This window comes from Papio anubis, chromosome 13 (assembly GCF_008728515.1).
Source record: "Papio anubis isolate 15944 chromosome 13, Panubis1.0, whole genome shotgun sequence".
In the NCBI taxonomy this organism is placed as follows: domain Eukaryota; kingdom Metazoa; phylum Chordata; class Mammalia; order Primates; family Cercopithecidae; genus Papio; species Papio anubis.
The window spans coordinates 29,845,696-29,873,517 of record NC_044988.1 but is presented as its reverse complement, the minus strand read 5'-3'; the positions used below and the strand labels follow the sequence as shown (position 1 = coordinate 29,873,517).

The following is a 27,822-nucleotide window of genomic DNA, read 5'->3' as shown; positions in this document are numbered from 1 at the left end:
CCAAATGATCTCATCACATTGACTTCAAATAACACCTATGCACTGAACCCCTAAATCTTTATCTCCAGCAGAGATATTTCCCCTCCACCACAGACTCCACACATCCAACTCCTAATCAACAATCCACTTGGGTGGTTCATGGACATCTCAAACTTAACACATGCAAAGTTAAACTCGTAATGCACACAAACTTGTTTCTCCTATAGTCTTCTTTACCTCAATAATTGGAAACTCCAATCTTCCATTTGGTCAGGTCAAAAATTAAGGAGTCATCCTTTGCTCCTCTCTTCCTGTCCAATCCAAAGCCCAACAGCAAATCTTGTTGGTTCTGTCTTCAAAATATATCCAGAATTCGACCACCCATTATCACCACTACGCTCCCACCCTCACTCAGCCACCATCTTCTTTTGCCAGAATTACTGCCATCACCTTCTAATTGGTCTCTCAGCTTCCACTCTTGCATCCCTATAGTCTGTAAGAAAACAGTCATTAGGGTGATCATTTAAAAGCACAAGACAGACAAATCACCCTGTGCTTGAACCCTCCTATGGCTCCCCATCTCACTTGAAATAAAAGTCTAATTGTTGCAATAGCTTACAAAGACCTGCACGATCTGACTCCACCATCTCTCTGACCTACCCACTTAACATTTTTCAGGATAAGGAAAGAAGGAATGGCTCCTATCCTTTTACAAAAAAAGCATTAAAAAGCAGTAACATGACAAAAAGAAAACGTTCCCTGTAAAATTCCCCCCTACCCCCTGCCCAACATTCAATTTTTTTCATGTTGCCAGCTTTAGCAAATCCAGAGGAAGACATTGCACTTGGACTCATTTTTTTAGATGATAGAGAAGCTAAGCTTAAATTTATTTTTAAAGAAACTGAAGAAACATGGATTTGATGGGCAAATTTATACCTGAATAAGACTTTAAAGACATTAAATCTACTGAAAACACTCTTTCAAGTTATTTAGAAATCCCTATTTAGAATAAATAATAACTTATGTATTAACACAATCAACCAAAAGAACTTAAACTTGATGGATCTGCTAAATGTAACTGGTTATGAGCCAGCCTTTGCCAATATCTCACAAATGAATATACTGATGTCCGCATCCCCACCCATCATTTCCTCTCTCTAGCCTCAGCCCTGCCTCCCAGAAGGGCTAACATGCTCTCAAAGAACTCCCCACTGTGTCAATGCTGATAAAACTGAGGATCCAGTGTCCCATGAGATGATCTTTGAGGTGTCCTTACTGACCTCCAAACACAATACTTCCTTAACCTTCCTTTACCTTGCTTTGTAAAAATTCACGCAATATTTAAAAACCCAAAACAGCTCACATTTGGAAGACATTAAGCCACACTTCTTTTAAAACTTAGCTGGGATTTTGATTTTCTACATATTTGTACACTCCTTCTCGAAGATAATTCCAAAGTAGATAGTGCTGAGATTTTACTGTAGTTCTTCCCGGCTCTCGTTTCTGAAGCTTGAGCCTCCTACTTAATTGTTAGTGGGTTAGCAGGGTACCAGGAATTTAAGCCTGGGGTCTCCTGACACACTACTCTTTCAAATAAACACATGGCCAGAAAAGTTGTAAGAAATTGTAGGTGGTGTTCACCTATTCTTCTTTCCCTGCGAGCGCTGGTACGGCTGGTCTTTTTCTTTCCTGGACTGTAACCTCTTTCCTTCTGAGTCGCTTCCTTTTCTGCCATAAATTCAAATGCCTACTGCTCCTCTCCAAATTCACTCCTCTCTGCTCTAATAAATTGCCTCTTATATTTTTGTCTTACTGCCTTGCTCTGAATTTACACCTTTGTCTCAAGAATGCCAACGCTTCTAAAAATATTCCATTATTCCTGGAGTAAGAAGCGCAGGCAATTTCTTACTGAAAGTGGGTTTCATTCTTAATTCTTTGTATAAACAAATGTTCCTTTAACTGCTTCATCCCCAAATTGTGCAGAGGCTCCATCAGACAAGCCAGTTAGGATTCTGACCTTTCATGCTTGTGCTCCCTTACAGGGCAAGCTGGGTTAAAAATAATACCAGATTCCTTTGGGAGGCCGAGATGGGCGGATCACGAGGTCAGGAGATCGAGACCATCCTGGCTAACACGGTGAAACCCCGTCTCTACTAAAAAAAAAAATACAAAAAAAAAAAAAAAAACACTCAGTCACAGGTGGCAGGCTCCTGTAGACTCCAGCTACCAGGAGGCTGGAGGCAGGAGAATGGCGTGAACTCCTGAGGCATGGAGCTTGCAGTGAGCCGGTGATCCGGCCACTGCACTCAGTCTCACACAGAGCAAGACTCTGTCTCAAAAAAAAAAAAAAGAAAACACACACACACACCAGATTCATTCATTCACTCAACCAACAAATAACAAATAAAAGGCATCATAGTAGGTAGGTAAGAAGGTATAGAAAATGTGTTGTTTGTCCTTAGGGAGCTTATAAACAAACAAATACATAGACTCAAAAGCAGTATGAAAGAAGGACCTATGGGCACATATTGTATAGTATGAATACTTAAAAAACAGAGTTCTGCTTGTCCACTCCCAATAGAAAGTAATTCTTAATAAAAGTGAAACTTCAATCAACAATGTGTGCTTCCACCTCTCTGCAGCTCAAACTATATAGGCTCCCGTGACCTATATATTTCATATTAATAGAAGTCCTTTATTTTATGTTAATATGGTAAATAGGCCGGGCGCGGTGGCTCAAGCCTGTAATCCCAGCACTTTGGGAGGCCGAGACGGGCGGATCACAAGGTCAGGAGATCGAGACCATCCTGGCTAACCCGGTGAAACCCCGTCTCTACTAAAAATACAAAAAACTAGCCGGGCGAGGTGGCGGGTGCCTGTAGTCCCAGCTACTCAGGAGGCTGAGGCAGGAGAATGGCGTAAACCCGGGAGGCGGAGCTTGCAGTGAGCTGAGATCTGGCCACTGCACTCCAGCCTGGGCGACAGAGCGAGACTCCGTCTCAAAAAAAAAAAAAAAAAAAAAATATGGTAAATAAAGCATACCTTGCCAAGCTATTTTAGACTTTATGCCTCTGAATTTGGAAATCAAAGCATGGTTCTGATTCTCATTCTCTAAGTTCTCTAGAGAGTCAAGTTATTTAGAAAATGAACATATCCATTTATTTAGTACAGAGTAAGTTCCCCTAGATTGGTTTCTCTTCCAAGACACTCACTATTGCCCTGATATCCACTTACTACCTATTGTGTATGTTTCTCACTTTCCTACATCAAAAGAGGATACTTAACTCTAAAGAACTTAAACACGGGATCTGCAAACGCAGCAGCTGTAAAGAACTGCCTCTCACTACAGTGAAAATGCTGGGGGATGTTAAAATTGAAGTTGAAGAACTATGTATTTCAAAGTGTTTTGATTCATTTAACAGTCATTTTTTATTTCAAAGCCATTATATCAGAGTTATTTGCATTGCTACTGCATAAACTCTGAGATCTATTGTATTCAAAAATGTTTTATTATGTTATTTTCCCCCCAAAAGATGAATATGCCTTCAATTTTAAAATGAAAGTCTTTGGGAAATGAGTTTTCAATATACAGAAACTCACTTCACAAAAAATACCAGGTCTTGAACCACATTTAAAGTGCCCCTGTATTTCATATTGATCCTCTATAAAATACATTTTTAGCTTCCAAAGGGGAGTCTCTCATCTTACTCCTGTCACTCTAAGAATCCAGAAAGGAAAAAAAAAGCATGGTATTAAGAATCAAGCAAAGCAAAGTCATTTTATAACTAAATTCTTTAAAGGATACTTATCCAGGCTTCACACAGCAATAAACTTTCCAACAATTACTAACAGCTAAGCCATTAGAGACAGCTAATGACCCAGTACTGGATAGCCATCCTCTCTCAACCCCAAATCCAGTCTGTATGACCAGATACCTACCGCTCGCCCTGGCTTCCGGGTAAGAGGGCGCATCCTCGAAAGTGAAGAACTGGGGCACGCTCTGGCCCAGGTAAGAGGGAGGCGGGTAGTAAGAATGCATCCTGTACTGGGAGCTCATTGCATGGCGGTTCTCCATGTTCTTCATCTGCTTAAGAAAAAAGAAGAAATATATTGAGACCAACATTGTATGTCACAACTAGTACAATAATTACCTAATTCTTTAAAATAAGGTAATAACAGGCTGGGCACAGTGGCTCATGCCTATATTCCCAAACCTTGGGAGGCCAGGGTGGGAGGATCACTTGAGCCCAGGAGCTCAAGACCAGCCAAGGCAACACAGTGAAACCTCTTTTCTACATAAAAATCAAAAAATTGGCTGGGTGTGATAGTGCACAAGTGAGATCTCAGCTCAGGAGGCTGAGGTGGGAAGATCACTTGAACCCAGGAGTTTGAGGCTGCAGTGAGCCATGATTGCTTGCACTACTGCACTCTAGCCTGGGCAACAGAGCAAGATTCTGTCTCAAAAAAAAAAAAAAAAAAAGCAAATTAAGGGAATGGCCTATTTAAGTTGGAAGTGGCCTCAGCCATGAACATGCTCCTCCAATGTACTGGGCCTAGAACTATGATGGTGCCCTTTATATCTTAAGGTCCCCTCTAAAGCACCCCTGAAATTCCTTCTGGTCATTTGGTGCTCGATTAACCAGTATAAAAGAGAACAGGGTGGTGGAGAGGGGACAGTGCTGCTTAGGAGACAACACAATCTGCTGTAACACTAACACATTTGTTTGAACGGGAGCAAGTTATCAGACCTCTTCCCATGTTTCTTCATGTGTAAAACTGGCATTTTATCTTGGTTACCTTACGGAGTTCATATGAGGAGAGTATTTAAAAAGACTGTAGGCTGGGTGCAGTGGCTCACACCTGTAATCCCAGCACTTTGGGAGGCCGAGATGGGTGGATCACGAGTTCAGGAGATCGAGACCATCCTGGCTAACACGGTGTGGTGTTAGCCAGGGTGTGGTGGCGGGCGGCTGTGGTCTCAGCTACTCAGGAGGCTGAGGCAGGAGAATGGTGTGAACTCGGGAGGCAGAGCTTGTAGTGAGCCAAGATAGCGCCACTGCACTCCAGCCTGGGCAACAGAGCAAGACTCTGTCTCCAAAATAAAAAGATTGTAAAACAACACGCAAACCATGTGTAATGGGAAGCTGTGGACATCAGCACGATGCCATGCTGGATCCTGTTACTCACTGTCTATTCCCAGCTCCTTCTGTGCTGTTCCCTGCAGCAAGGAACAGGAGTCTGAGATCTGAATTCTGGAGGCGATTTGGATTCTGCTAACTGGACACATGAAGCAGAGCGAAACTGGGAAGGCAGTAAGGAGGCACAAGCGCCCCTCCAGCAGCAGTGGCAGCTGCACGTGAGCTCAGCAGTCATTCACTTTTTTCTGGCAACCAGATCCTGCCTTTAGGACCATGAGATAGCTTTTATGTAAGAAGCAGTTCATTCCCTGTGGCTTCCTGACTCTCATTCAAAGCTAAGAAGATATGACCTGATGACTTAGAAAGCGCCCCCCCATTTCCACTTTCCTGGCCAGGTGGATGACTCTCATAGTGTAAGACCCCCTTCCATGCACATCTAGATCCTGGTACAGACACTGAGCATCCAACTCATGATCTTACCTTTATGGCAACAACAGAGCTGGACTCCAGTTATTTATACAGTTTTTAAAAAATTAAATTTAGATGGTACTCACTTTTAAAATCCAATCTAAGGGAATGTTCAAGATAAATCAGTTCTGTTCAGAAATATGAATAATTTCAAAATAATCTAGAATAATTCAAAATCATGTTTTTCAATCAAATATTTTAAGTGCTACTTGAAAAAGAAAATAGGACTAACTTGACAGAGCCTGGTAGTGTAAAACTAGGTACTGGGCTTCCTCATTTTCTATGAACATCTAGATTGTGGACAATTCACCAACTAACGCTGGTCTAAGTGTATTTTGGGTATTATGGTGCTGTTTGGTAGAAAGAGCTAAGTCCCTGATTTCCGCCTGATGCTTTGAGCAGCTCGAGGAATTTATTTTTGATCTCTACTGCTCCCAAGCTCAAATCTATGTTCTCATGAGTGGATTACTTCTTCTGGAGAAGCAAAGAAGACACCATTACAGGTGATTATTTCCTCTCAAGTGAAGTTTACCTGGGCAAGTCCCCTTTGTCCTTTCTGGTTTGTTTTTCTAAAGTATATTAAATGGTGTCTCTTCTAGGCCAATCACTCCGTTTTCACTTTCTACCATTACATTAAATTTTTACTAAATAAAAGGTTAAAGAAGCTATACTTGGAAAATAGCAAAAAAGGAAAAACTGGCTACCCCTAATGAGTAAGACCACACGGCAGGAGAGTCCATTAAGAAGCCATTAAACCATTTAAAAGAAAAGGGACAATCGTGGTACCTATTTACTACACATACCCAGTTATCAATTAGAACAGTACAGCATCTTTCAATGATTCCCAGCATCTCTCAATGTGCATACGAATGGCCAGGGGGTCCTGTTAAAATGCAGGTCCTGATGTATAGTTAAGACTGGGGTGGAGGCCAGGCGCAGTTACTCACGCCTGTAATCCCAGCACTTTGGGAGGCTGAGGCAGACGGATCACCAGGTCAGGAGATCGAGACCATCCTGGCTAACACAGTGAAACCCCATCTCTACTTAAAAAAATACAAAAAATTAGCCGGGCATGGTGGCAGGTGCCTGTAGTCCCAGCTACTCCGGAGGCTGAGGCAGGAGAATGGTGTGAACCAGGAGGTAGAGCTTGCAGTGAGCTGAGATTGCGCCACTGCACTCCAGCCTGGGCAACACAGCGAGACTCTGTCTCATTAAAAAAAGACTGGACTGGAGATGCTGATACTGCTGGTGCCCAGGGACTAGAATAAGTGATCCTTCCTCTCATACTTAGTAACCTCTCACAGCCCACGACCAAAGGAAAACCTTCTAAAAAAAATTTTTTTTGAGACAGAGTCTCATTCTGTTGCACAGACTGGAGTGCAATGGCACAATTTCGGCTCACTGCAACCTCTGCTCCCTGGGTTCAAGCGATTCTCCTGCCTCAGCCTCCTGAGTAGCTAGACTACAGACGCCTACTCTACAGACCTGCACCACCACTCCCAGCTAATTTTTGTATTTTTAGTAGAAACGGTGTTTCGCCATGTTGCCCTGGCTGGTCTCGAATTCCTGGCCTCAAGTGATCCGCCCGCCTCGGCAACCCAAAGTGCTGAGATTACAAGCGTGAGCCACTGCCCCGGCTTAAAACATTTTTTACCAGCTGTTTACAACCATCCAGGTTCCAGCTGAACTGAAAGAGGGAAAATATGTAAATAGCAATTTTTAATTTTCATTCTTTTTTATTTTTATACAGAAAATTCCCTAGAACTAAAAGTTTTTTTCAGGGGTCTGCCGCCATCTACAACTGCTGCAGTAGTAAAAACAAACTCAAACACACTTTGAATTGAAAAGCCATTTCTGTCTCCACAGACTTCCTTAAGTCAATTACACAGTCTGAGTAATGAACACTGAATTAGAAGCAAGGTGCCGACGTAAGCCGTAATAGAAATAATGGAGCCTCTCTGCTCTGGGTGCTGAGTTTGTCACATCTACTTCAGGTTTGACAATATCTGCAAGCCAGTCCTTCAAGGCAAATGCTTTTCAATTTTCCCAGGGTACAAGAAAAGTGATAGGATTTGAGCCTAAATGCTCTGCAAAATGCTGGATTTTTTTTTTTTTAATACTATGAAAGTTTACACAAACTTTCCTTTCAAAATTGTTTGAAAAATGTTAACCGTGAGTCTATAGCAGGGGTCAGCAAACTTTTTATTGTAAATGGTCAAACAGTAAGTATATTTTAGGCAAGCCATACAGTCTCTAGCAATTTGTAAAATGAATGGACATGGCTGTGTTCCAATAAAACTTTATTTGTAAACAGTGGTACTGATTTCTTCTCAAACTTCACTCTCGCTGGAGTAAGGTGAGAAGGGAACCCAGTACTGATACCTGGACTCCACTCAAGAAAATCTGGTTTAACTGCTCTGGGATGTGGCCTGGGCCCTGGGTATTTTCAAAGATCCCAGGTAATTCTAATATGACACCAAGATTGAGAACCAGTGCTCTACAATTACCAACATATTGTCCACATACCTTGGAAGTACGAGATCCCAACAATCCCCTATATTAACTAAAACATGTGAAAGGCTAAACCTGACAAATAGACTGGCTAACTGCTGCCAATCACAATGTATACATTATTTGACAAAAAGACGAAGACGAACAGTAAAATTCCTTTTTTTTAAACTAACGCTTACTGGAAAATAAACACAATTTCAAATCCATGCATATGCTTATTTATTCCCTTAATTCCTTTTCCATGTTTTCAGAAAGCATGAAATAAAAAGAATTATTAGGAAATAGGAATTTAGTTATTTATACTCAAACATTCACTATCCTTAATGAATCCCCAAGATCACTGAGCTATAAAAGACTTCCAGTAAAAGAAGAAAAAGATACGAAGGGTCAGACTCCATTTGAGGTTACTAGAATGTGAACTGATATGGTTTGGCTCTGCGTCCTCACCCAAGTCTCATCTCACACCGTAATCCCCACGTGTCGAAGAAGAGACCTGGCAGGCTGTGATTGGATCATGCTGGTGGTTCCCTCGATCTGTTCTGATGATATGGAGGGAGTTCTATTGAGATCGGATGCTTTAAAAGTGTTTGGCAGTTTCCCCTGTTCTCTTTCTCCTCTCTCCTGCTGCCTTGTGAAGAAGAGAAGGTGCCTACTTCCCCTTTGCTTTCTGCCATGCTACAAGTTTCCTGAGGTCTCCCCAGCCATGCTGAACTGTGAGTTACTTAGACCTCTTTTTTGTTTACAAATTACCCAGTCTCGGGTAGTATCTTTATAGCAGTGTGAGACCAGACTAATACATGAACTTACTGAGGTCATCAGTCACTTCAGCTATATCCACCTCAAAGAATAATCCAGAACAACCCATCCACGTGACAGTTTGCTCATAAGAGGACAGTTCTATGTGTTTCTAAGTGCATGTGTAGCCATGTAAACATGACATTAAAACTGCAATTCATGGATGGGCGTGGTGGCTCACGCCTGTAATCCCAACACTTTGGGAGGCTGAGGCGGGTAGATCACCTGAGGTCAGGAGTTCAAGACCAGCCTGACCAACATAGTGAAACCCCATCTCTACTAAATACAAAAAAAAATTAGCTGAGTGTGGTGGCAGGTGCCTGTAATCCCAGCTACTTGGGGGGACTGAGGCAGAAGAATTGCTTGAACCCAGGAGGCAGAGGTTGCAGTGAGCTGAGATTGCACCATTGCACTCCAGCCTGGACGACAGAGTGGGACTCCGTCTAAAACCAAAAACAAAAACTGCAATTAGCCCAGAAAAATGCATGGCAGAATGCAATTTCAAACTAAATCACTTCCTGCTCTCTTCTAACTTTAAAAAGAAAATCACAACCCTGCTACTTTTGGCTTAAACGAAATGGGAAAATAACGAAGCCTTTGAAACTCACTTTACTTTAAACCAGTAGTTCTCAACGAGGGGCAGTCTGGTCCTCCACGGGGCATCTGGCAACATCTGGAGACGCTTTTGATTGTGACAAGGGGGCAGGGAGTTGATGCTGGCATCTAGTGGTCGAGGTCAGGGATGCTGCTGACTGTTACTACAGTGTAGTGTCCTACAGTTCCCACAGGACACAGATTTACCCAACCCAAGGCCTGAACGGCACCAAGGTGAGAAGCTCACTTTAAACTAACCTAGTACCACCCCTGTGCTCAGTCCCTCACCTCCAGCTAGAAAAAAACAGCTAAGTGCTGCTGAGGGACAAGAGTGGCAAAGAGATTAGAGGAGTCACAGTTTTCCTGAAGGGATATATATTTTTCTCCTTTGTGTAATGCCTCCTTGTTTCCTCTCAAGGGTTTTTTTTATTCCTTTAAGCTAAGCAAATAAATAAACCAAGTAAACCCTAAAAACCCAGGATTCCAGTGAATGATGACTACCATTATTATTAGCAGTGGTCACTGGCAAGCAAGAGGCATGTTTTATATGTTATTACCCATCCAAAGTCTCTGAACCAGAGTACGACCCATGGATAAGAGCTGGCTGGCAGAGGATGCTCATGGTGTTAGTATTAACCTTGCAGGAAACCCAAGACCTTGGAGTTCTGTTTTATTAAATTGTTAAGAATATGCATCACAGTAAATCTGAGCCATCATTTCCTTTTATACATGTTAATCACCCTATTTTATAGTAACAATAATATCTGAAAAAAAAGCATACAAATGTTTGAGTTCACTTCTTTTTAAAAAAAAAAAAAAATCCCAAATACCAGTCATTGGTTGTCTAGTAACAATTTAGATAAGGTGAGTGTCTGGTCTTGCATCAAAGTGAACAGTCTATCCAGGTGAATAACTAAAAGGGATTTGTGAAGACCAAATTGCCATCTAGTTGTTTACTAAACATGGCTCAGCTGCATAAAACTGGAGTTGATGTAAGAAGGGGGAACAGTCTTAATGAGAAGAGTTTTTCTATAGGATAACATTCCTAACTGCAAACTGGTACTTAAACAAATAGTGTAACGACTCAGCCAGGCACAATGGCTCATACCTGTAAATCTCAGCACATGGGAGGCTGAGGAGGAAGGATTACTTGAGCCCAGGAGTTGGAGACCAGTCTGGGCAACATGGTGAGACTCCATCTCTACTAAAAATTTACAAAATTAGGCAGGCGTGGTGGCGCACACCTGTGGTCCCAGCTATTCAGGAGGCTGGGGTGGGAGGATCACTTAAGCCCAGGAAGTTGAGGCTGCAGTGAGCTGTGTCTGCCCTGCTGGCTCCAACCTGGGTGACAGGGTAAGACCCTGTTTCAAAAAAAACAGAAACGAAAAAAAACTCCCCTGGTATTGATATGTGGCTTACAGTCTTTTAAATGGCAAAAGCCATATTTGGGGTAAATGTTTGGTTTTCTGAACAGAAACCTTTTTATACAGGTAGGACTCTTCACAGGCTGTGGAATTCTGGGTCTTCTGGTGGTGCTGAGTGTGAAGGCTGGGGTGGACTTTTACCCTCATTAAATGATGGCTTTAGTTTTAACAGACACTTCTTTTCAAACCATCTAAATGGGATGCCTGTTCCCAAGCTCACCTAAGCACACACTGTGAACTGTCTCAGCCTACAGACTCCACCTGTGCAAAGGGCTTCACCCAAACAGCCCTGGTCACCTTCCGAAATACACACCTCATTCATTTTTCAGCATTCCACATTTCATGCTGAGAAAAAATTTTAATATATAGGCTAAAAATGATTGCTATTATGCACACATTTCAGAGATTACCGAAGCACCAGGCCAAATGCTGAGGTGTGTGACCCAAGCCGATTCCCATAGCGAAAACCCGCCCTCCCGACTTTCTTTCCTTTTGTGTCCAGTGCTCTGAAGATGAGTCCTTTGCTCCCTTCCTCCGCTGCGCTCACCTTGCTTTCTCTTAGGTGGTCCTGCTATGGAATGCCCTCCACTCCCCTCCTAGAGGGAGGAAAGGAGAGGAGGCAGACAGACAGGCCTTTGTGAGGACTCAGCCTTTGTCAGGGATTCCCGCAAAGGCCAAGAGGATCCTTCAATGTGTGTGGGGGTGAGGGGTGGACACGGGTGAAGGTGCTGTGCTACGCGTGGGGCTGGGGCTGGGCATTCAGATGCTGAGGAACCCAAGAGTCCTTTTTCCAAACGAAAGCTCCTCCTCCAAATGCGCCCAGGAGAGGTGGGAGGGGAAAATGGGGGAGGCGTGGAGAGGAGGGTGCTCACACAACAGGGCAGAGAGAACCAATCATTTAAGAACTGATACATTTAAGATGTTTTAAGTTGTAAATTCCAAATCTTCCACTACACATGCAAAAACAAAAGAAAAAGTGTGGGTGGGTTTTTCAAAAAAAAGAACCCAAGGAAAGTTTGTATCACAGTAGCTCTAAAAATAAAAATAAAAAACAGCCCTAAGATGAACCATAAAAAAATAAACAAGTCATATGGAAATAAAGAACCAAAATTGACCATGAGGATATAAAGCAAGCCCTCTCCCAGTTTCCAGAAATTGTGGAGAGGGCATGGAAGAGAATTCACATCAGTCTTTAAAAAAAAAAAAAATTCAGAGACAGGGTCTCTCTCTGTCGTCCAGGCTGGAGTACAGTGGTGCGATCGCAGCTCACTGCAGCCTCTGATATCATGGGCTCAAGGGATCTTCCCACCTCAGGCTCCTGAGTAGCTAGAACTACAGGCGCACACCACCAAGCCCAGCTAAATTTTTTAATAGTTTTTGTAGAAAGGGAGTCCCACTATGTTGCCCAGGCTGCTCTTGAATTCCTGGCCTCAAGTGATCCTCTCACCTTGGGCCCCACAAAGAGCTGCGATTACAGGCATGAGCCACCATGCCCAGCCCACAACAATCGTGAATACCCATTAAGGACAGAAATCCCATAGGATATCAGAATTACACTTGTATTTATTAGTGGTCCATTTTGCTTATCTTTAGCCAAGAAGCAATTCAGATGTGAGTATTGTGACATTTTACAAAGGCCAAATTATTTTTTTAACTTGTGTTGTTCAACTGTTTTCACCATCTGCCATCAGTGGTACTGACAGAACAACAGTGTACTTCTTGAGACCATGTTTTCCAAAAGGCGGGAAGTGCTACCTTTTATAGGGCCCTCAAATAATTCAGTTTGCAGTGTGTCTACATATATATATATATGTGTGTGAGATACATAGATATATATATTTAGAGAACTGTATGGAATTGAACAGAATGCAGTAGAATAGGACAGAATAAAAGAGAACAGTATATAAGAATTCATTGCATATACAATTTGGGTAAGGGGTAAGAGCTGTTCTACAAAACTTGTCATTTTGTGTACATCTGTGTAAATATATACTGGAATACAGTTTCTTACTACGGGTTCTCAATCTAAAATGTTTGAAAGACACTGATGTATAAATCAGGTAAAGGGAGGCAAGTACCTCTAAAAGGAGGTAAATAGTAAGAAAAAGCCAAATTTAAAAAAAAGTTTCCTTTTCCTAAAACCTCAAAGGGTCTTGGTGCATTTCAGGGGGTTCACAAAAGAGTGGTCAGTTTGGACCAGTGTCTGGCTGGGACTAGCTCAGTACCTTCTTCATCTTAAGAAATCCATGAAAGATTTTCCAGTTCCTGGGTTAGAAACCTACATTTGTCTAGTTCACAAATCTAAAATACAGACCCTGACTTCCCAACTGAACCCACATATACCAGGCATAAATGCAGGTACCATTTACATAAAAGCCACTAAGAAACAGAGTTTCAGTAAAATGGCTGGAGAGAAAGGACATTTAAAAGGTTGTATTTTTAAAATTCGGTTAATAATGATCAACACACTCCACTGTCTCACATGTCCAGTCTCTGAAGGCGTTCTACAACACTTCTGAAGACTGCGGTGTGTGTTTGTATGGATGGGGGTTGTACTGGTGATATTCTTAATGTTAATTTTCCTGAGAAAATACTGGTTACTGACAATAAGATTAACCAAATTTCAGAGGAAGAAAATGAGCATCTATTGAGAAATAATATAGAGACTTGTCTCATTATCTCACAAGTCTTCATAATTTAATAATCATTGATATAGGAAGAAACTGCTCAGAGAGATCAAATAACTTGGTTCTGGTCGCAAGGGATTAAGTAGAGATGGCAAGATTCAAAGTAAATCACCCTCAGATGCTTCTGATATTTCTCTCTACTCAACCGAGGAAACTTTCTAATTTTAAGTGAAGATATCTGCTTAGTATAAAGACCTACTTTGCTGCCTTTAGCTTTTAACAACTCTTCACATTTTCTCTACTTCTGGAGCAAATGAACTTTATTTTTTGATTGTCTGAAAATGAGAAGAAAAGATGCCCACAACCGCACATTCAGGAACTTTGATTTCAGAACCAGAAACATCAGAGGTATCCATATCTGTTCCCACCTTGATGGACAAACTTAATTAACCTTTGCTACTCTGTTCCAACCTACTGTTTTAGACAAAACTAGTGACCCAGAAACAATATGTTACCATCACAATCTCCAGGGCATCAAGAGATATAGCCCTATCAGCAGTATAGGGAAATAAGCCACTTGAATTAGCTGCTCTAAGAAATATGGGTTATATTCATGTCACACATGAGCTGTCAGAAACATTAGGATACTTTTAGCATAAATCAGCAGTGTGAAGGGTATCTTATGAGTACAGAACATGAGAGCCTGCCGGGAGGGCAAGGTGAGGCTGTCTGGGGCCACATTCTAACTAAGCACACGCGCACACTCACATCCTTTACCAAACTGGTATTCACGATCTGAATGCAGGCTGGTGACCTCTGATGGACACTCTCAACTTGTGGGTGGCATGAAAAAGCCCTGCCCATTCTAAGACCATGAAGAGAGTCCACCTCCAACTAATTGAAATGACACAAGAATGACCAAAAGCATCACGTTACCACTGTTCCCTAAAGTACTTTGATTTGGAAGAGAGAGAGAGAGAGAGAGAGAGAGAGAGTGTGTGTGTGTGTGTGTGTGTGTGTAACACAGAAGCATGCTTGAGAGACAGCATGCCTAGTGATTTTCCAGAATTTCGGGGTTTTACAAGGAAAACCAAGAAATGTGCACTGCCCTGCAAGGAAGGCAGAGACACTATGGGAACAAAGGTGCCCTCTGCAGTCAGGCAAACTCCAGTTCAAACTCCAGCTTCCCCGCTGCCAGCTGTGCAGTACTAGCTAGCTACTTTATCTCCCTGAGCCCTAGTTTCCTCAGTCACAAAAGGAGGCTCACAGCCCTGAAAGGTTGTGTTTATGGATGAAACGCAATAGGAGACAGGAAGTGCCCAGCAGCATGATGCTGGTCCAGGGCTGTTCTGCTCACACCCTCCTCTTCCCCTCACAGGTCCATCTGTTTCTATCGACAGGAGAATGGGCGACCGCAATGAAAGACTCCTCTTCAGGGTTTGCAAACAAATGACTCAAACAAAAAACCTTTCCATTACACACTTTAAAGATTATTTTAAGTACATAGACTTTAGTTTGACATATCCTGCAGTGCCACAAACACACACACACACACACACACACACACACACACACAGAGGCAAGGGATTGAGGAGACAGTGAAATTTCCAGGCCTTCCCATTTTTTGGTTTTACACAAATACTCCGGACATAGAATTATGTCTGCCTTCCTCCTCCTAGAACTGGGACTTGCCAGAATGTTGTGAGAAGGAATATGATATATAAAATGTGGAGATAATACCTTTTTCCCCGTTCCTCAGTGTTGATCCTACAGCAAGGGTAGTTGTAAGAATTGGTGCCTGCGATGATAATTTTCCCAGTGGCTCTTTGTCTGGAGCCAAAGCTCAGGGAGGGTGGTGGTGGGCAGTTTCACGCTCACCACCAAACTGTAGGGGTGTTCCTATGAACACCGCTTCCAGGAAGTTGTGCATCTCAATGGTGATGCCCGCAGGGCCAATGCTATACCAAGGAGGGGGTGCTGAGGGCAACCCATCCTGGGTGGAGGCAGTTAAGGGGTGTACTCACTGTGGGATAATTTTTTAAAAATTAAACCCACTAAAGTCGATCTATCACCATGCACTGGAAATTCTAAACAATAGTTGTGATCAAATACTCGTCCCCACCCTGCCTCTTGGAATGCCACAGCAAGGGCTCATCTTTCCACAAGGGATCACAGCTCTCCCAGGCTCTGATCGAAACAGGAATAAGAGAATTACATGTGTCTTTTTTTTTTTTTGAGACGGAGTTTTGCTCTTGTTGCCCAGGCTGGAGCACAGTGGCACAATCTCTGCTCACCGCAACCTACGCCTCCCGGGTCCAGGCGATTCTCCTGCCTCAGCCTCTCAAGTAGCTGGGATTACAGGCAGGCACCACCACGCCCAGCTGATTTTGTATCTTCAGTAGAGACAGGGTTTCTCCATGTTGGTCGGACTGGTCTCAAACTCCTGACCTCAGGCGATGCACCCGCCTCGGCCTCTTGAAGTGCTGGGATTACAGGCATGAGCCACTGCGCCCGGCCACATGTGTCTTTTGAGTTTTCTTTCTCATCCATTCTACCGTGAGCCAGTACTTGAGAGTCTCTAGCACAGTGCCATGCACGGAGCAGCCACCCGCTAAGAACAATCAACAAATGCATAAAGGAGCCTCTTATACATACTCTGTAATACAGTGGATATTTTTTGGCAATTCTAGTCTTTTTTTTCTATCCTATTCCTATTATGGTTTTTTTAAAAAAACAGGGCAAACCTGTCTGTTATGCATTCCTTTGATTTTCATCTTTATTCAAATGATGAGGAACACTTAAGAGACCACAGAAGTACAGACTCCTAAGAAATCTGAGAATCACTTATACGTGTACTTAAACATTCTAAAAAAGCAACTAATTTTATGTCATATTCATGTCTACTTAACAGGAAAAAAGGTAAGCTAAAAGGGCAAACATAAATGAGTAAGATTTTGGCCACCAGCCCAACCAAATCAAATCTGAAAGCTTTCAAAAACTGTGATCTAATTATCTAAATTTCAAGCCAATTACAGAATCCCCAAATGACTATATTATTTACTAACCTAATGCTATTGTGTCAGATAATAGGTAATGCAACAGCCTCACAAGACTAATAATATACTTCTGCCTCCGATTCAATTGTGAAGTCGTCCCTGGAGTACATCAGCACTTTACAGGGGATTTCTTACTCAGCCCAGATCAAACTGAAGTCATCTAACAATGGAAATGAATCTCTAGGACAGCCCAGGACTTTCACAAGTCTTCCGAAGGTTCCTGAAAAACCTAAGGTTACACCCTCTCTGGCTTTCCTGGGATGCTACTGGACCACTTCAACCAGACTGAGAAAACAATCCCTTAGGATGCCTAGGTCCGCACTCCTTCCAGATATTCTCAGAGTCAGAGCTGCCTGTTCTCCAGGGCCCCAGGTATCTAGAGGCCAGTTCTAGTTTCTTCTAGAATCTACATATTTTTAACCAAAACGCACTACACTGTAGCTAAGGGATATTCCTAAACCCAACCTCTCACCATCTGTCTGGGCTTAGCGTCTAAATTGCCCACCACCACCCTCCCTGAGCTTTGGCTCCAGACAAAGAGCCACTGGGAAAATTGTCATCGCAGGCACCAATTCTTACAAACAACTACCCTTGCTGTAGGATCAAAAGCGTGCAAGTCATTAAGCTTTCATCATCTGTGAAACAAAACAGCAATTCCTTCAAGGAAAGGTGTAATAAAAACCAGATGATGACTGTCACGATCATCACTTGTCATCAGTTAAAACGAGACAAAATAGAAACTCCTTGGTGAAAGTGCAGGCAGGTGAGGTGATCACTTAGAAACAGAAAGCCAGGACTGCATTCACCCAGGCTTAATGCTTCAGAGGAGTAATGGGGGGAGACGGGAGGGGCAAGGACTTCTCGCTGCTCCTTACAGGGCCAGCTGGAGAAAGCAAGCTTTGCTCCCTGCAGGAGTAAGACTATGTTGTAAAGACCCAAGAGAATTGGGTCCACTATTTCGCCTTAAAAGAGAGGAACCTAATGAGCAATTATGTTTCAGAAGAAAACGTCATAGGCATGGCTAAGACTTGACAAGCCATTTAAGGCAAAGTTTATAGTAATGGCAATGTGACCCCTAAACTCAGGGAGCCTGACATCTTTAATTCCACTGGCTTTAAATTTTCTAGGGTCTATCATGACTTTGGAGTTGCATTTCCTTAAACAGAAGAGTCTCCAAAACTTGCCTACTGACCTAGTAGGCCCAATCATTACATCCTCACCGTGTACCTGATGGCAGAACCTACTTGGGGTTCCTGTGAATAAATTCCTCAAAATGCTAGACTAGCACGAGGGTGTTCCCATAGCTGTCATAAAAAGGAGGGGAAAGCCGGGCGCGGTGACCCACACCTGTAATCCCAGCACTTTGGGAGGCTGAGGTGGGCGGATCACTTGAGATGAGGAGTTCAAGACCAGCCTGGCCAACATGGCGAAACCCCGTCTCTACTAAAAATATAAAAATTAGCTGGGTATGGTGGCGTGTGCCTGTAGTCCCAGCTACTCAGGAGGCTGAGGCAGAGAATCACTTCAACCTGGGAGGCAGAGGCTGCAGTGAGCTGAGACTGCATCGGTGCACTCCAGCCTGGGCAAGAGAGCAAGACTCCATCTCAGGAAAAAAAAAAAAAAAAGTGGTGGGGGAGGGGAAGCACCCCACAGGTCAAAAGGTAAGCACAAATGTAAGTCCACATAAAGGAGCACACTGAAGCCTCTAAAGAACTTCACTGTTGTCACAAGGACACACTGAGTACTGCAGTGGTCTTTCTGGATTTCACAGACCAGTAAAATGTAAAAACAAAAACAAAACAAACAAAAAAAAAGATGGGGGAGGAGGGGTGCAGGAAGAAGGCAAGAGACAATGGGTATCAACTTTTTATATTGCTGAATAAGAGCATTAACAAAAAAAAAAAATCCCGCCATCTAATAGAATCATCACTTTACGTTTTAAAAAGTTGAAAAGTGGCCGGTGGGGTGGCTCACGCCTATAATCCCAGCACTTTGGGAGGCTCAGGGAGGTGGATCACCTGAGGTCAGGAGTTTGAGACCAGCCTGGTCAACATGGCAAAACCCCATTTCTACTAAAAATACAAAAATCAACCGGGTATGGTGGTGCATGCCTGTAATCCCACCTACTCGAGAGGCTGAGGCAGGAAAATTGCTTGAACCCAGGAGGCAGAGGTTGCGGTGAGCCGAGGTCACACCTCTGCACTCCAGCCTTGGTGACAGAGTGAGACTCTGTCTCAAAAAAAAAAGTTGAAAGGCTACTGCCTCAATAAAAACAATTCCTTGAACTGAATAATTTCGTCTTTAAAAAAACTCACTTGTCCTTATTTTCCTCATTTCTCTGTAAACCGGCACTGGTAACGTCCTGCATATACAATAGTGAACCACTAGAAACATTCCCAGTAAAATAAGGAACAAGACAATGACACCTGTGTCTACCATCACTGTCTAAACTGAACAACGCACTAAGAACGTGAATTAGAACCGGAGGAATTTAGAGAGAAGTGAAAATGTCAGGAGCAATGTTTCCATGGAACAAATGCCTACCTAGAAACTCCAAAATAAGCAACTATAAAATTATTAGAATTACAGAGTTCATAAAGGTGGCCAAATACAAAATAAATACCACATCACAGCAACCGAACATGTATAAAAGAAATATTTTCAGTCATCAACAAGAATTTATGTCTTTATAATCCCCTTGAAAAAACAAATTATGGTTGTTAGCCTAAGAGCCCACAGCAAATATCTATTTTCAATCTCCTTTCCTGAGGAAAAAAATTACTTTAAATGCTTCCAACTGAATATGTCTTTATGAATTCCTTTTATGCCTGCTTGCAAACTTTTGTCAATTTTTCTTTCCAGAGGAAAAAGCCAGTCAATGTGGGCCTACCAGTAGAGAGTGGCCAATAACCAGCTGGCTGTAAAAAGGGACACTAGAGCCGGACGCAGTAGCTCATGCCTGTAATCCCAGCACTTTGGGAGGCTGAGGTGGGTGGATCACGAGGTCACGAGTTGGAGACCAGCCTGACCAACGAGGTGAAACCCCGTCTCTACTAAAAATACAAAAATTAGCTGGGCCTGGTGGTGCGCACCTATAATCCCAGCTGCTCAGGAGGCTGAGGCAGGGGAACCACTTGAACTAGGGAGGAGGTTGCAGTGAGCTGAGATCGCGCCACTGCACTCTAGCCTGGGCGACAGAGCGAGAGACTGTCTCAAAAAAAAAAAAAAAAGGCACCAGGGCTAGTTTCACCTGCTGATGGTGTGGGCCATGGGGGTGAGAGGGCAGCCTTGGTGACAGGGTGTGATCTTGTGGATCACAAGACTGTGAAGGGCTCCTGGCCAAGGGTGAGAGGGCCCTGGGCAGGTTTCTAAGGCAAGTCACTCCCACTTTCTCCATCCAGAGCTTCCCAGGAGTTTCCAGTGACCAGATAGATGCACATCATCCTGGGAAACCTGACCGTGGAGCTCAGTGGCAAAAAAAAAAAAAAAAACAACTCATGTGAAGTCTCCTACTACATCTTAAAAATTGGTCAGGCGGCCGGGCTTGGTGGCTCCCACCTATAATGCCAGCACTTTAGGAGGCTGAGGCAGGCAGATCACCTGAGGTCAGGAGTTCAAGACCAGCCTGGCCAACATGGTGAAACCCTATCTCTACTAAAAATACAAAAATTAGCCAGGCATGGGGGCGGGTGCCTGTAATCCCAGCTACTTGGGAGGCTGTGGCAGGAGAATTGTTTGAACCCAGGAGGTGAAGGTTGTAGTGAGCAGAGATCATACCACTGCACTCCAGCCTGGGCAACAAAGTGAGACTCTGTCTCACCAAAAAAAAAAAAAAAAAAAAAAATTCGTCAGGCATTGGTGACTCATGCCTGCAATCCCAGCACTGTGGGAGGCCAGGGTAGGCAGATCACTTGAGAGCCCAGGAGTTCAAGACCAGCGCAGGCAACATGGTGAAACCCCATCTCTACAAAAAGCATAAAAATTAGCCAGGTGTGGTGGTACATGCCTGTAGTCTCAGCTACTCAGGGGGCTGAGGTAGGAGGATCGCTTAAGCCCAGGAGGTGCAGGCCATAGTGAACTGAGATTACGCTACTGCACTCTGGCCTGGGCGAGAGAGCGAGATCCTGTCTCAATTAAAAAAAAAAAAAAAAAAAAATGAAATGGAGCTAGGCACAGCAGCTCATGCCTGTAATCCCAGCACTTCTAGACGCTGAGGCATGAGGATCACTTGAGCCAGAAGTTTAAGACCAGCCTTGGCACCATAGTGAGACCCCCATCTCTACAAAAAAAGTGTTTTAATTAGCCAGGTGTGGCATGGTGGCACACACCTGTAGTTCCCAGCTACTCATGAGACTGAGATGGGAGGATCACTCGAGCCCAGGAGTTGGAGGCTGCAGTGAGCTATGATTGCACTACTGCACTCCAGCCTGGGTAACAGAGCACGACACTGTCTCAAAAAAAAAAAAAATTAAGTCGATTTTGCATTCTGCTGTCTTCTCCCTATTATGTGTTTTTTTTTTTTCAATTGAAGAATATTTTAAAATCATATTTGTTCATTATAATTGTCTGCTGAGAGCCGGCTTCCGCCTTGTCTTCCCATGGCCCCACCCTCACTGCTCCTTCCTACAGCACAAATGTGGCACAGCTGCAGAGCGCTCTGGCCGCCCCCGCACAGCAGATGCTTTGGAAAGTGACTTGTTTTGACCATTCTTTTAAGCTAACAAACAGGTTGTCCTGATGCTGAGCCACACTTAAAAAAAAAAAAAAAAAAAAAAAGCGGGGGTGGGGGCAGTGCGACAACAAGAGCCTGTCTGGTTGCTCCTTATGGCGGACACGCAGTGGAAAGGTACTGGCTTTTCTGACTGCCCTGCCCAACCCTCCCACCCTCCTGGAGCACCAGCCCAGGAACACTCACAAAGGGGCACTTCTTTCTGTGCTTCAAGTCCCAGATGCCAGAAGTCAGTTTCCTTCCTACCTGTATCTCAGTTTCAAATATGGAGCGGTTTAGGTGCTCCCCAACTACAGGGATCAAGAAAAAACAGCCTTCTCCCAAGACCCACATTTGTCAATTTTTGTGTTTTGTTCATTGGTAGATCCCTAGCACATAGTAGGCTCTCAAAGCATGTTAAGATATGAATGCATTCCTGCGAGGTGCCTTATCATCAATGGATAACCATAAAATACTTCAGAGGAAACCACATAACCACCAGAAAGAATGAAATCACTGCCAGTGCTGCCATCTGACCACACCCTAAAGGTGGCTGGAATGCAAGTCTATACATCTGGTGGCACAAGCTTTGGAAAAGCAGTCAAGAGGGCGCCTGCCATAGGGCCTGAAAGGAGATCCGAGGCATAGCTCAGAGTCCTCCCATATTTATTTCTGCTCACTTGATATGCACTTCTCCCTTGTCAACCTGGTACAACATGTTTATTTAAGAGATAATGTTGCCGTGGAGGAGTGCACAAGGCAATAAACAGCTTTTGCAGGCAATTAAATGCAGAAGTGAAATTGAGCTGCTGGTCAGCGGAACCAGCCATTCATCGTGAGTTTGTTCCAGTGTCACAAATGTTATTCCTGTTTCACAACAGGACAGGAATCTATGATTGGGCCACAAATCTCCTCCACTGGCTGAGGCAGACCAGAAGCAATTAAAAGCAGCTCTCAGCAGGCAGGGCATTTACACAAAAGAGCCTTAAGATTCTGGAATGCCGAGCTAGGAGACTGCTCTATTTTTTAAGTAGGTTTGGCACTTAGTAGGTGCTCAGTAATTATTTGTGGCTTACTTGTTTTATAGGGAGGCTTGCAGGAAGTCTCAACTGTACAATAAAAAGTTTAAATCCTTTCTACTCATCTCTAAGAATTCGTTCTGGCTTTAAAAAGTTATGATGATCTCCACTAGAGTCAGTTGTTTTTTTTTTTCTAGGAATCAAAAAGGAGTTACTGGTTTTAATACAAATTGTATTCTTGTTTCTTTTTTAAAATGTTGATTTTTTTTGAAGAAATATTTGAATCTTTCTTGATCCTGATATAAATCAGAAAGGAGTTATCCTACAGGATACAAAAATCAACATACAAAAATTAGTTAGCATTTCTATATATGACTAGTGAACCATCTGAAAAAGAAATCAAGAAAACAATCCCATTTACAATGGTTTAAAAAATACATGTAATCAAAGAGGTGAAAGATTTCTATATTGAAAACTATAAAACACTGATGAGAGAAAGCGAAGACAGATAAAGATAATTCCATATTCATGGACTATAAGAACTAATATGGCTAAAATGTCCACACTACCCACCTTTGTATCAGAATCCAAAAGAAAAAGAGATTTTGTATCCTGTTAGGCAGGATAGCTAATAAAAAGATGACTCCATCTGGTGAAGTTAGGAGGAGAGTCCGGCCTTAGCAACACAGTCAAGAAAGTAGTTGAAGACCTAACTTCAGATTCTGGCCCTCAAGGTTGAGCCATTTTCACACCAAGTAAATCAGTCAGGAGAGAACAGCACAGGTGCTCTCCAAGTGCAGCTGCGGAGCACCTTCTACAGAGAAGAGAGAAAAGCAGGGTAGCAACGAAAGAAGAGCCCCTGACTCTGCCCTCTCCTAGGAAGCTGCCACCAGGAGGGGCAAGGCATTGTCCAAAGAGCAGAGTGAGAGCGCCTTCCATGAATAGCAGAAAAAGCGAAGTGCCAAACGGATCTCTGTTCCTGACACCTCTGCTACCTCTCTGGGCCAGGCACGGTGACTCATGCCTGTAATCCCAGCACTTTGGGAGGCCAAGTGGGCGGATCACTTGAGGCCAGGAGTTTGAGACCAGACTGGACAACATGGTGAAACGCGGTGTCTACTAAAAATACAAAAATTAGCCGCACGTGGTGGCACATGCCTGTAATCCCAGCTACTTGGGAGGCTGAAGCACAGGAATCACTTGAACCTGGGAGGTGGAGGATGCAGTGAGCCAAGATCACTCCACTGCACTCCAGCCTGAAAGACAGAGTGAGGCACTGTCTCAAAAAAAAAAAAAGAAAAAAGAAAAAAAAAGATAAAAGAAAAACGACTATGGTTAAAAAGTGGGCCATCCAGTTTCTCTCCCTTCAACGTTAGCTAAAGGTATTATTTGTAGGTTTTTACTATTCAATTTTAATACTTTACAACATCTATGTCTTAACCCATTTTGCACCATTATAATTTTTACCTATGCTTTATGTTTTCTATTTCCTAAGGGGATCAAATTCTTCTCTGACGATATAGAAATCAATCCATACACATTCATACCTTGTCCATATTCACATGTCAGTCTTTTAATAATAATTAACATATGTATTTTTATACCCTATCTTGCTACAAAGGGGATTTGAGGTAGCTAACAAAAATACATATGAACAAACAGTGAAGAATTCAATAAATTTTTTAGGCTGGGCGTGGTGGCTCTCACAGACAGTTATACTGAACAAATATGATTTTAAAACATTCTTAGAAAAAAACCAACAACAACATAATAGGGAGAAGATAGCAGGATGCAAAATCTACTTAAATCTTTTTTTTTTTTTTTTTTGGGAGACAGCATCTTGCTCTGTTACCCAGGCTGGAGTCCAGTAGGGCAATCATAGCTCACTGCAGCCTCCAGTTCCCGGGCTCTCATCTTAGTCTCAGTTCCATAAATCATTGCATTTCCTTTATATGCATATTACTTCTCAATTCCAATATCAATGTGCTTTAAGCTGCCTTCAAAAATAGTATGATTCCCTCACGCCTGTAATCCCAGCACTTTGGGAGTCCGAGGCTGATGGATCACGAGGTCAGGAGATCGAAACCATCCTGGCTAACATGGTGAAACCCCGTATCTACTAAAAATACAGAAAAAAAATAGCCACGCATAATGGCATATGCCTGTAGTCCCAGCTACTCAGGAGGCTGAGGCAGGAGAATCGCTTGAACCTGGGAGGCGGAGGTTGCAGTAAGCCGGGATCGCGCCACTGCACTCTAGCCTGAGTGACAGAGCGAAACTCTGTCTCAATAATAATAATAATAATTCCAAAAATAAAACATATGGAAAACTTAAGAAAATTTGTAGCTCAGGGGATTAAAATTGACATTTTAATATGCCCAAGAAGTCAGATGCCTGAGGGTAGCAAAAGAACCAAAAAGTGGAATGACTTCAATTTTATTAACCTAATGACTTCAATTTTAACAACATTTTAATACCTAAAAAAGGCAGAAGCAAAATGGAACAGAATGGCTCAGAAGAAAATTTCAACTCACATTTTCTTGAAGTGGGCTTAGGAAAGTCAAATAATTCTTTTTTTCTTTTAAGACAGAATCTCACTCTGTTGCCCAGGCTGGAGTACAATGGCGTAATCTCCACTCACTGCAACCTCCGCCTCCCAGGTTCAAGCGATTCTCCTGCCTCAGCCTTCTGAGTAGCTGGAACTACAGGCGTGCGCCACCACGCCCGGCTAATTTTTATAATTTTAGTAGAGACGGGGTTTCACCATGATGGCCAGGCAGGTCTTGAACTCCGGCCTCAAGTGATCCGCCCACTCGGCCTCCCAAAGTGCTAGGATTACAGGCGTGAGCCACTGTGCCCAGCCCAAATAAACCTTAAAAAGTCAAACTCACAGAATCAGAGAACAGAGGTTGCCAGGAGCTCAAGGTGGAGGAAATAAAGAGATGTTGCATTAGCCGGGAGTGGTGGCGCACGCCTATAATCCCAGCTACTCAGAAGGCTGAGGCAGAAGAATCACTTGAACCCAGGAGGTGGAGGTTGCAGTGAGCCAAGATCGCATCAGCCTGGGTGACAGAGGGAGACTCCGTCTCAGGAAAAAAAAAAAAAAAAAAAGACTAGAAAAAAAATCTCAGCTTAAAATGTTCTTACTCCTTCAACAGAACCAAGATACTAACGGTTGACAAATATCTACTGGTCAAATCAAAGCATTTATAAACAACAAGGGAAATAAAATTCATTGAGCTGGGGGAAAAAAAAAGATGATGGGCAAAGGGTAAAAAGTTTCAGTTACGGCTGGAAGTGGTGGCTCATGCCCAGCACTTTGGGAGGCTGAGGTGGGCCGATCACGAGGTCAAGAGATAGAGACCATCCTAGTGAAACCCTGTCTCTACTAAAAACACAAAAATTAGCTGGGCGTGCCGGCGGGCGCCTGTAGTCCCAGCTACTCGGGAGGCTGAGGCAGGAGAAACACTTCAACCCAGGAGGCGGAAGTTGCAGTGAGCCGAGATTGCACCACTGCACTCCAGCCTGGGCGACAGAGCGAGACTCCCTCTCAAAAAGAAAAAAAGTTTCAGTTACAGGATGAGTAAGTTCTGGGAATCTAATGTACAGCATGGTGACTATAGTTAGTAATATATTGTATGCCTGTAAAATGCTAAGAGAGTAGGTGTCTTAAATGTTATCACCACACACATAAAAATGGTAACTATATGAGGTGATTAATGTGTTTGCTAATTAGCTTAATTGTGGCAATCAATTGTGCAAGGTATACATATATCATCACATTGTACACCTTAAATATATACAACTTTTACTTACCCATGATACCTCAATAAAGCTGGGAAAACGAAAAAGAGGGTCAAACACTTACACTGAACTCCCAAATATATACGTGGCATTGCATTGAATCAAATCCCTACTGAGAAAGCCTGAGCATAGCACATGCATCCAGAATGAGAACAGTTCTTGCAGAATCCTAATGTTTTTCACTTGGAAGGGGGCTTGGAGGTGTTGAGTCTTAACCTTTCACCTACATATTCCCACAACATACCTCTGTACATGGTAATCTAGCCTCCGAATGCTTTTGATGCCTTGAATCTGCTGCTAACAAACAGGCATGATGAAAATGGTTGCAACTGAGGAAGCAGAATAGCCCTGGATAAACGCTCCCTTCTCTGATAAAGAAAAATGTTTTGTTTTACTCCAAATATCAAACGCTCTTGATTGCATGCTATTTTAAAAACACATACTTGGGGCCGGACACGGTGGCTCATGTCTGTTATATCCCAGCACTTTGGGAGGCTGAGGCGGGCGGATCACCTGAGGTCAAGAGTTCAAGACCAGCCTGGCCAACATGGTGAAACCCCATCTCTATGAAAAATACAAAAATTAGCCGGGTGGGGTGGTTGGCGCCTGTAATCCCAGCTACTTGGCAGGCTGAGGTGAAAAGAATCACTTGAACCCAGAAAGCAGAAGTTGCAGTGAGCCGAGATCCCATCACTGCACTCCAGCCAGGACAACAGAGCGAGACTCTGTCTCAAAAACAAAAATAAAACAAACAAAAAAACAAACATACTTGGAGAACAAAAGACTGACCTCTATTCCTAGCAAAAAATGCACCCAGGTTGGGTCCAGCTCAACAGTGACCTAATTCCTTTTCTTATCTTTCTTCCATGCAGATTATGACCTATTTCCTTCCCAAGGTGCCAATTCATCATGCAGAGTACTGCCACCCAGAAGGCTTTACCAAGCATTTTCTAAGGTGCCCAAGGAAAGTGGTGGACAAAGCTGGAGGAAGTGATACCTCATTCAGCACTGGTGAATCTGCCTCTGGCCAACTGGCTATTTATGCCACATTCAAAAAATGAGAAAAAATTTGAAAAAGAAAACAAGTTTGTACATTATTTCTTTCCAATTCCTTGCAGCCAACCTTTGGGGCTAAAGGGCATTATTGACAGAGTAAAAACATCCTTACACGTTTTGCATATTGTGCCTACATGTGTGCAAAATGGCACACACACATACGTGTTATGTGTGTACTCGTGTGTATGTCGCCTGTGTGTGCCTCTGTGTGCACAAGTGCATGTGTGCCTCTGTGTGTATGTGCATGTGTGTGCACACACATGTGGCTTTCACACATCCAGTTCACTCTCTGGGTAATTAATGTCATACCTGCCACTGGTTTCCCGTCTGACCAGGCACGTAAGGTCCCGGGAGGCCCCGAAGGCTGTTCTTCACAGGGGATCCCCCGAGGGGATTTCCCACCTCCCCAGAAGCAGAATCAGCAGCCAAGGCCATGGAGTACTGCGGGTAGTTGTATAGATTGTTGTAGTAAGGAAACAGAGACGGCTGGTAGAAGCTGCTGTAGTAGGTGGAGTCCGAAACCAGGTCAGGTGTGTTCTCCACGTGCCCTCTGCTGGTGACAGCAGGAATATCCTGGATGACCATACGTCCCTCTAAATTGGAAGAAAAAAGAAAGACAACATGGTGTTAGTGTGAGTCCACG

General features: G+C 43.2%; 1 protein-coding gene across 2 annotated transcripts in view; it reads right to left on the bottom strand.

Moving 5' to 3' along the window:
- Positions 1–27,822, bottom strand: part of DMRT1 (doublesex and mab-3 related transcription factor 1) — a 126,774-nt gene that overhangs the window by 47,840 nt on the left and 51,112 nt on the right. The window contains exons 3-4 of one of the 2 annotated variants that reach the window (XM_017949902.2): positions 27,489–27,772; positions 3,919–4,066 (exon numbers count right to left, since the gene is read on the bottom strand). In XM_017949902.2, the coding sequence (XP_017805391.1) occupies positions 3,919–4,066; positions 27,489–27,772 (432 nt within the window). The remainder of the gene's footprint in view (positions 1–3,918; positions 4,067–27,488; positions 27,773–27,822) is intronic. The other variant, XM_009188867.2, reaches the window with a different exon arrangement.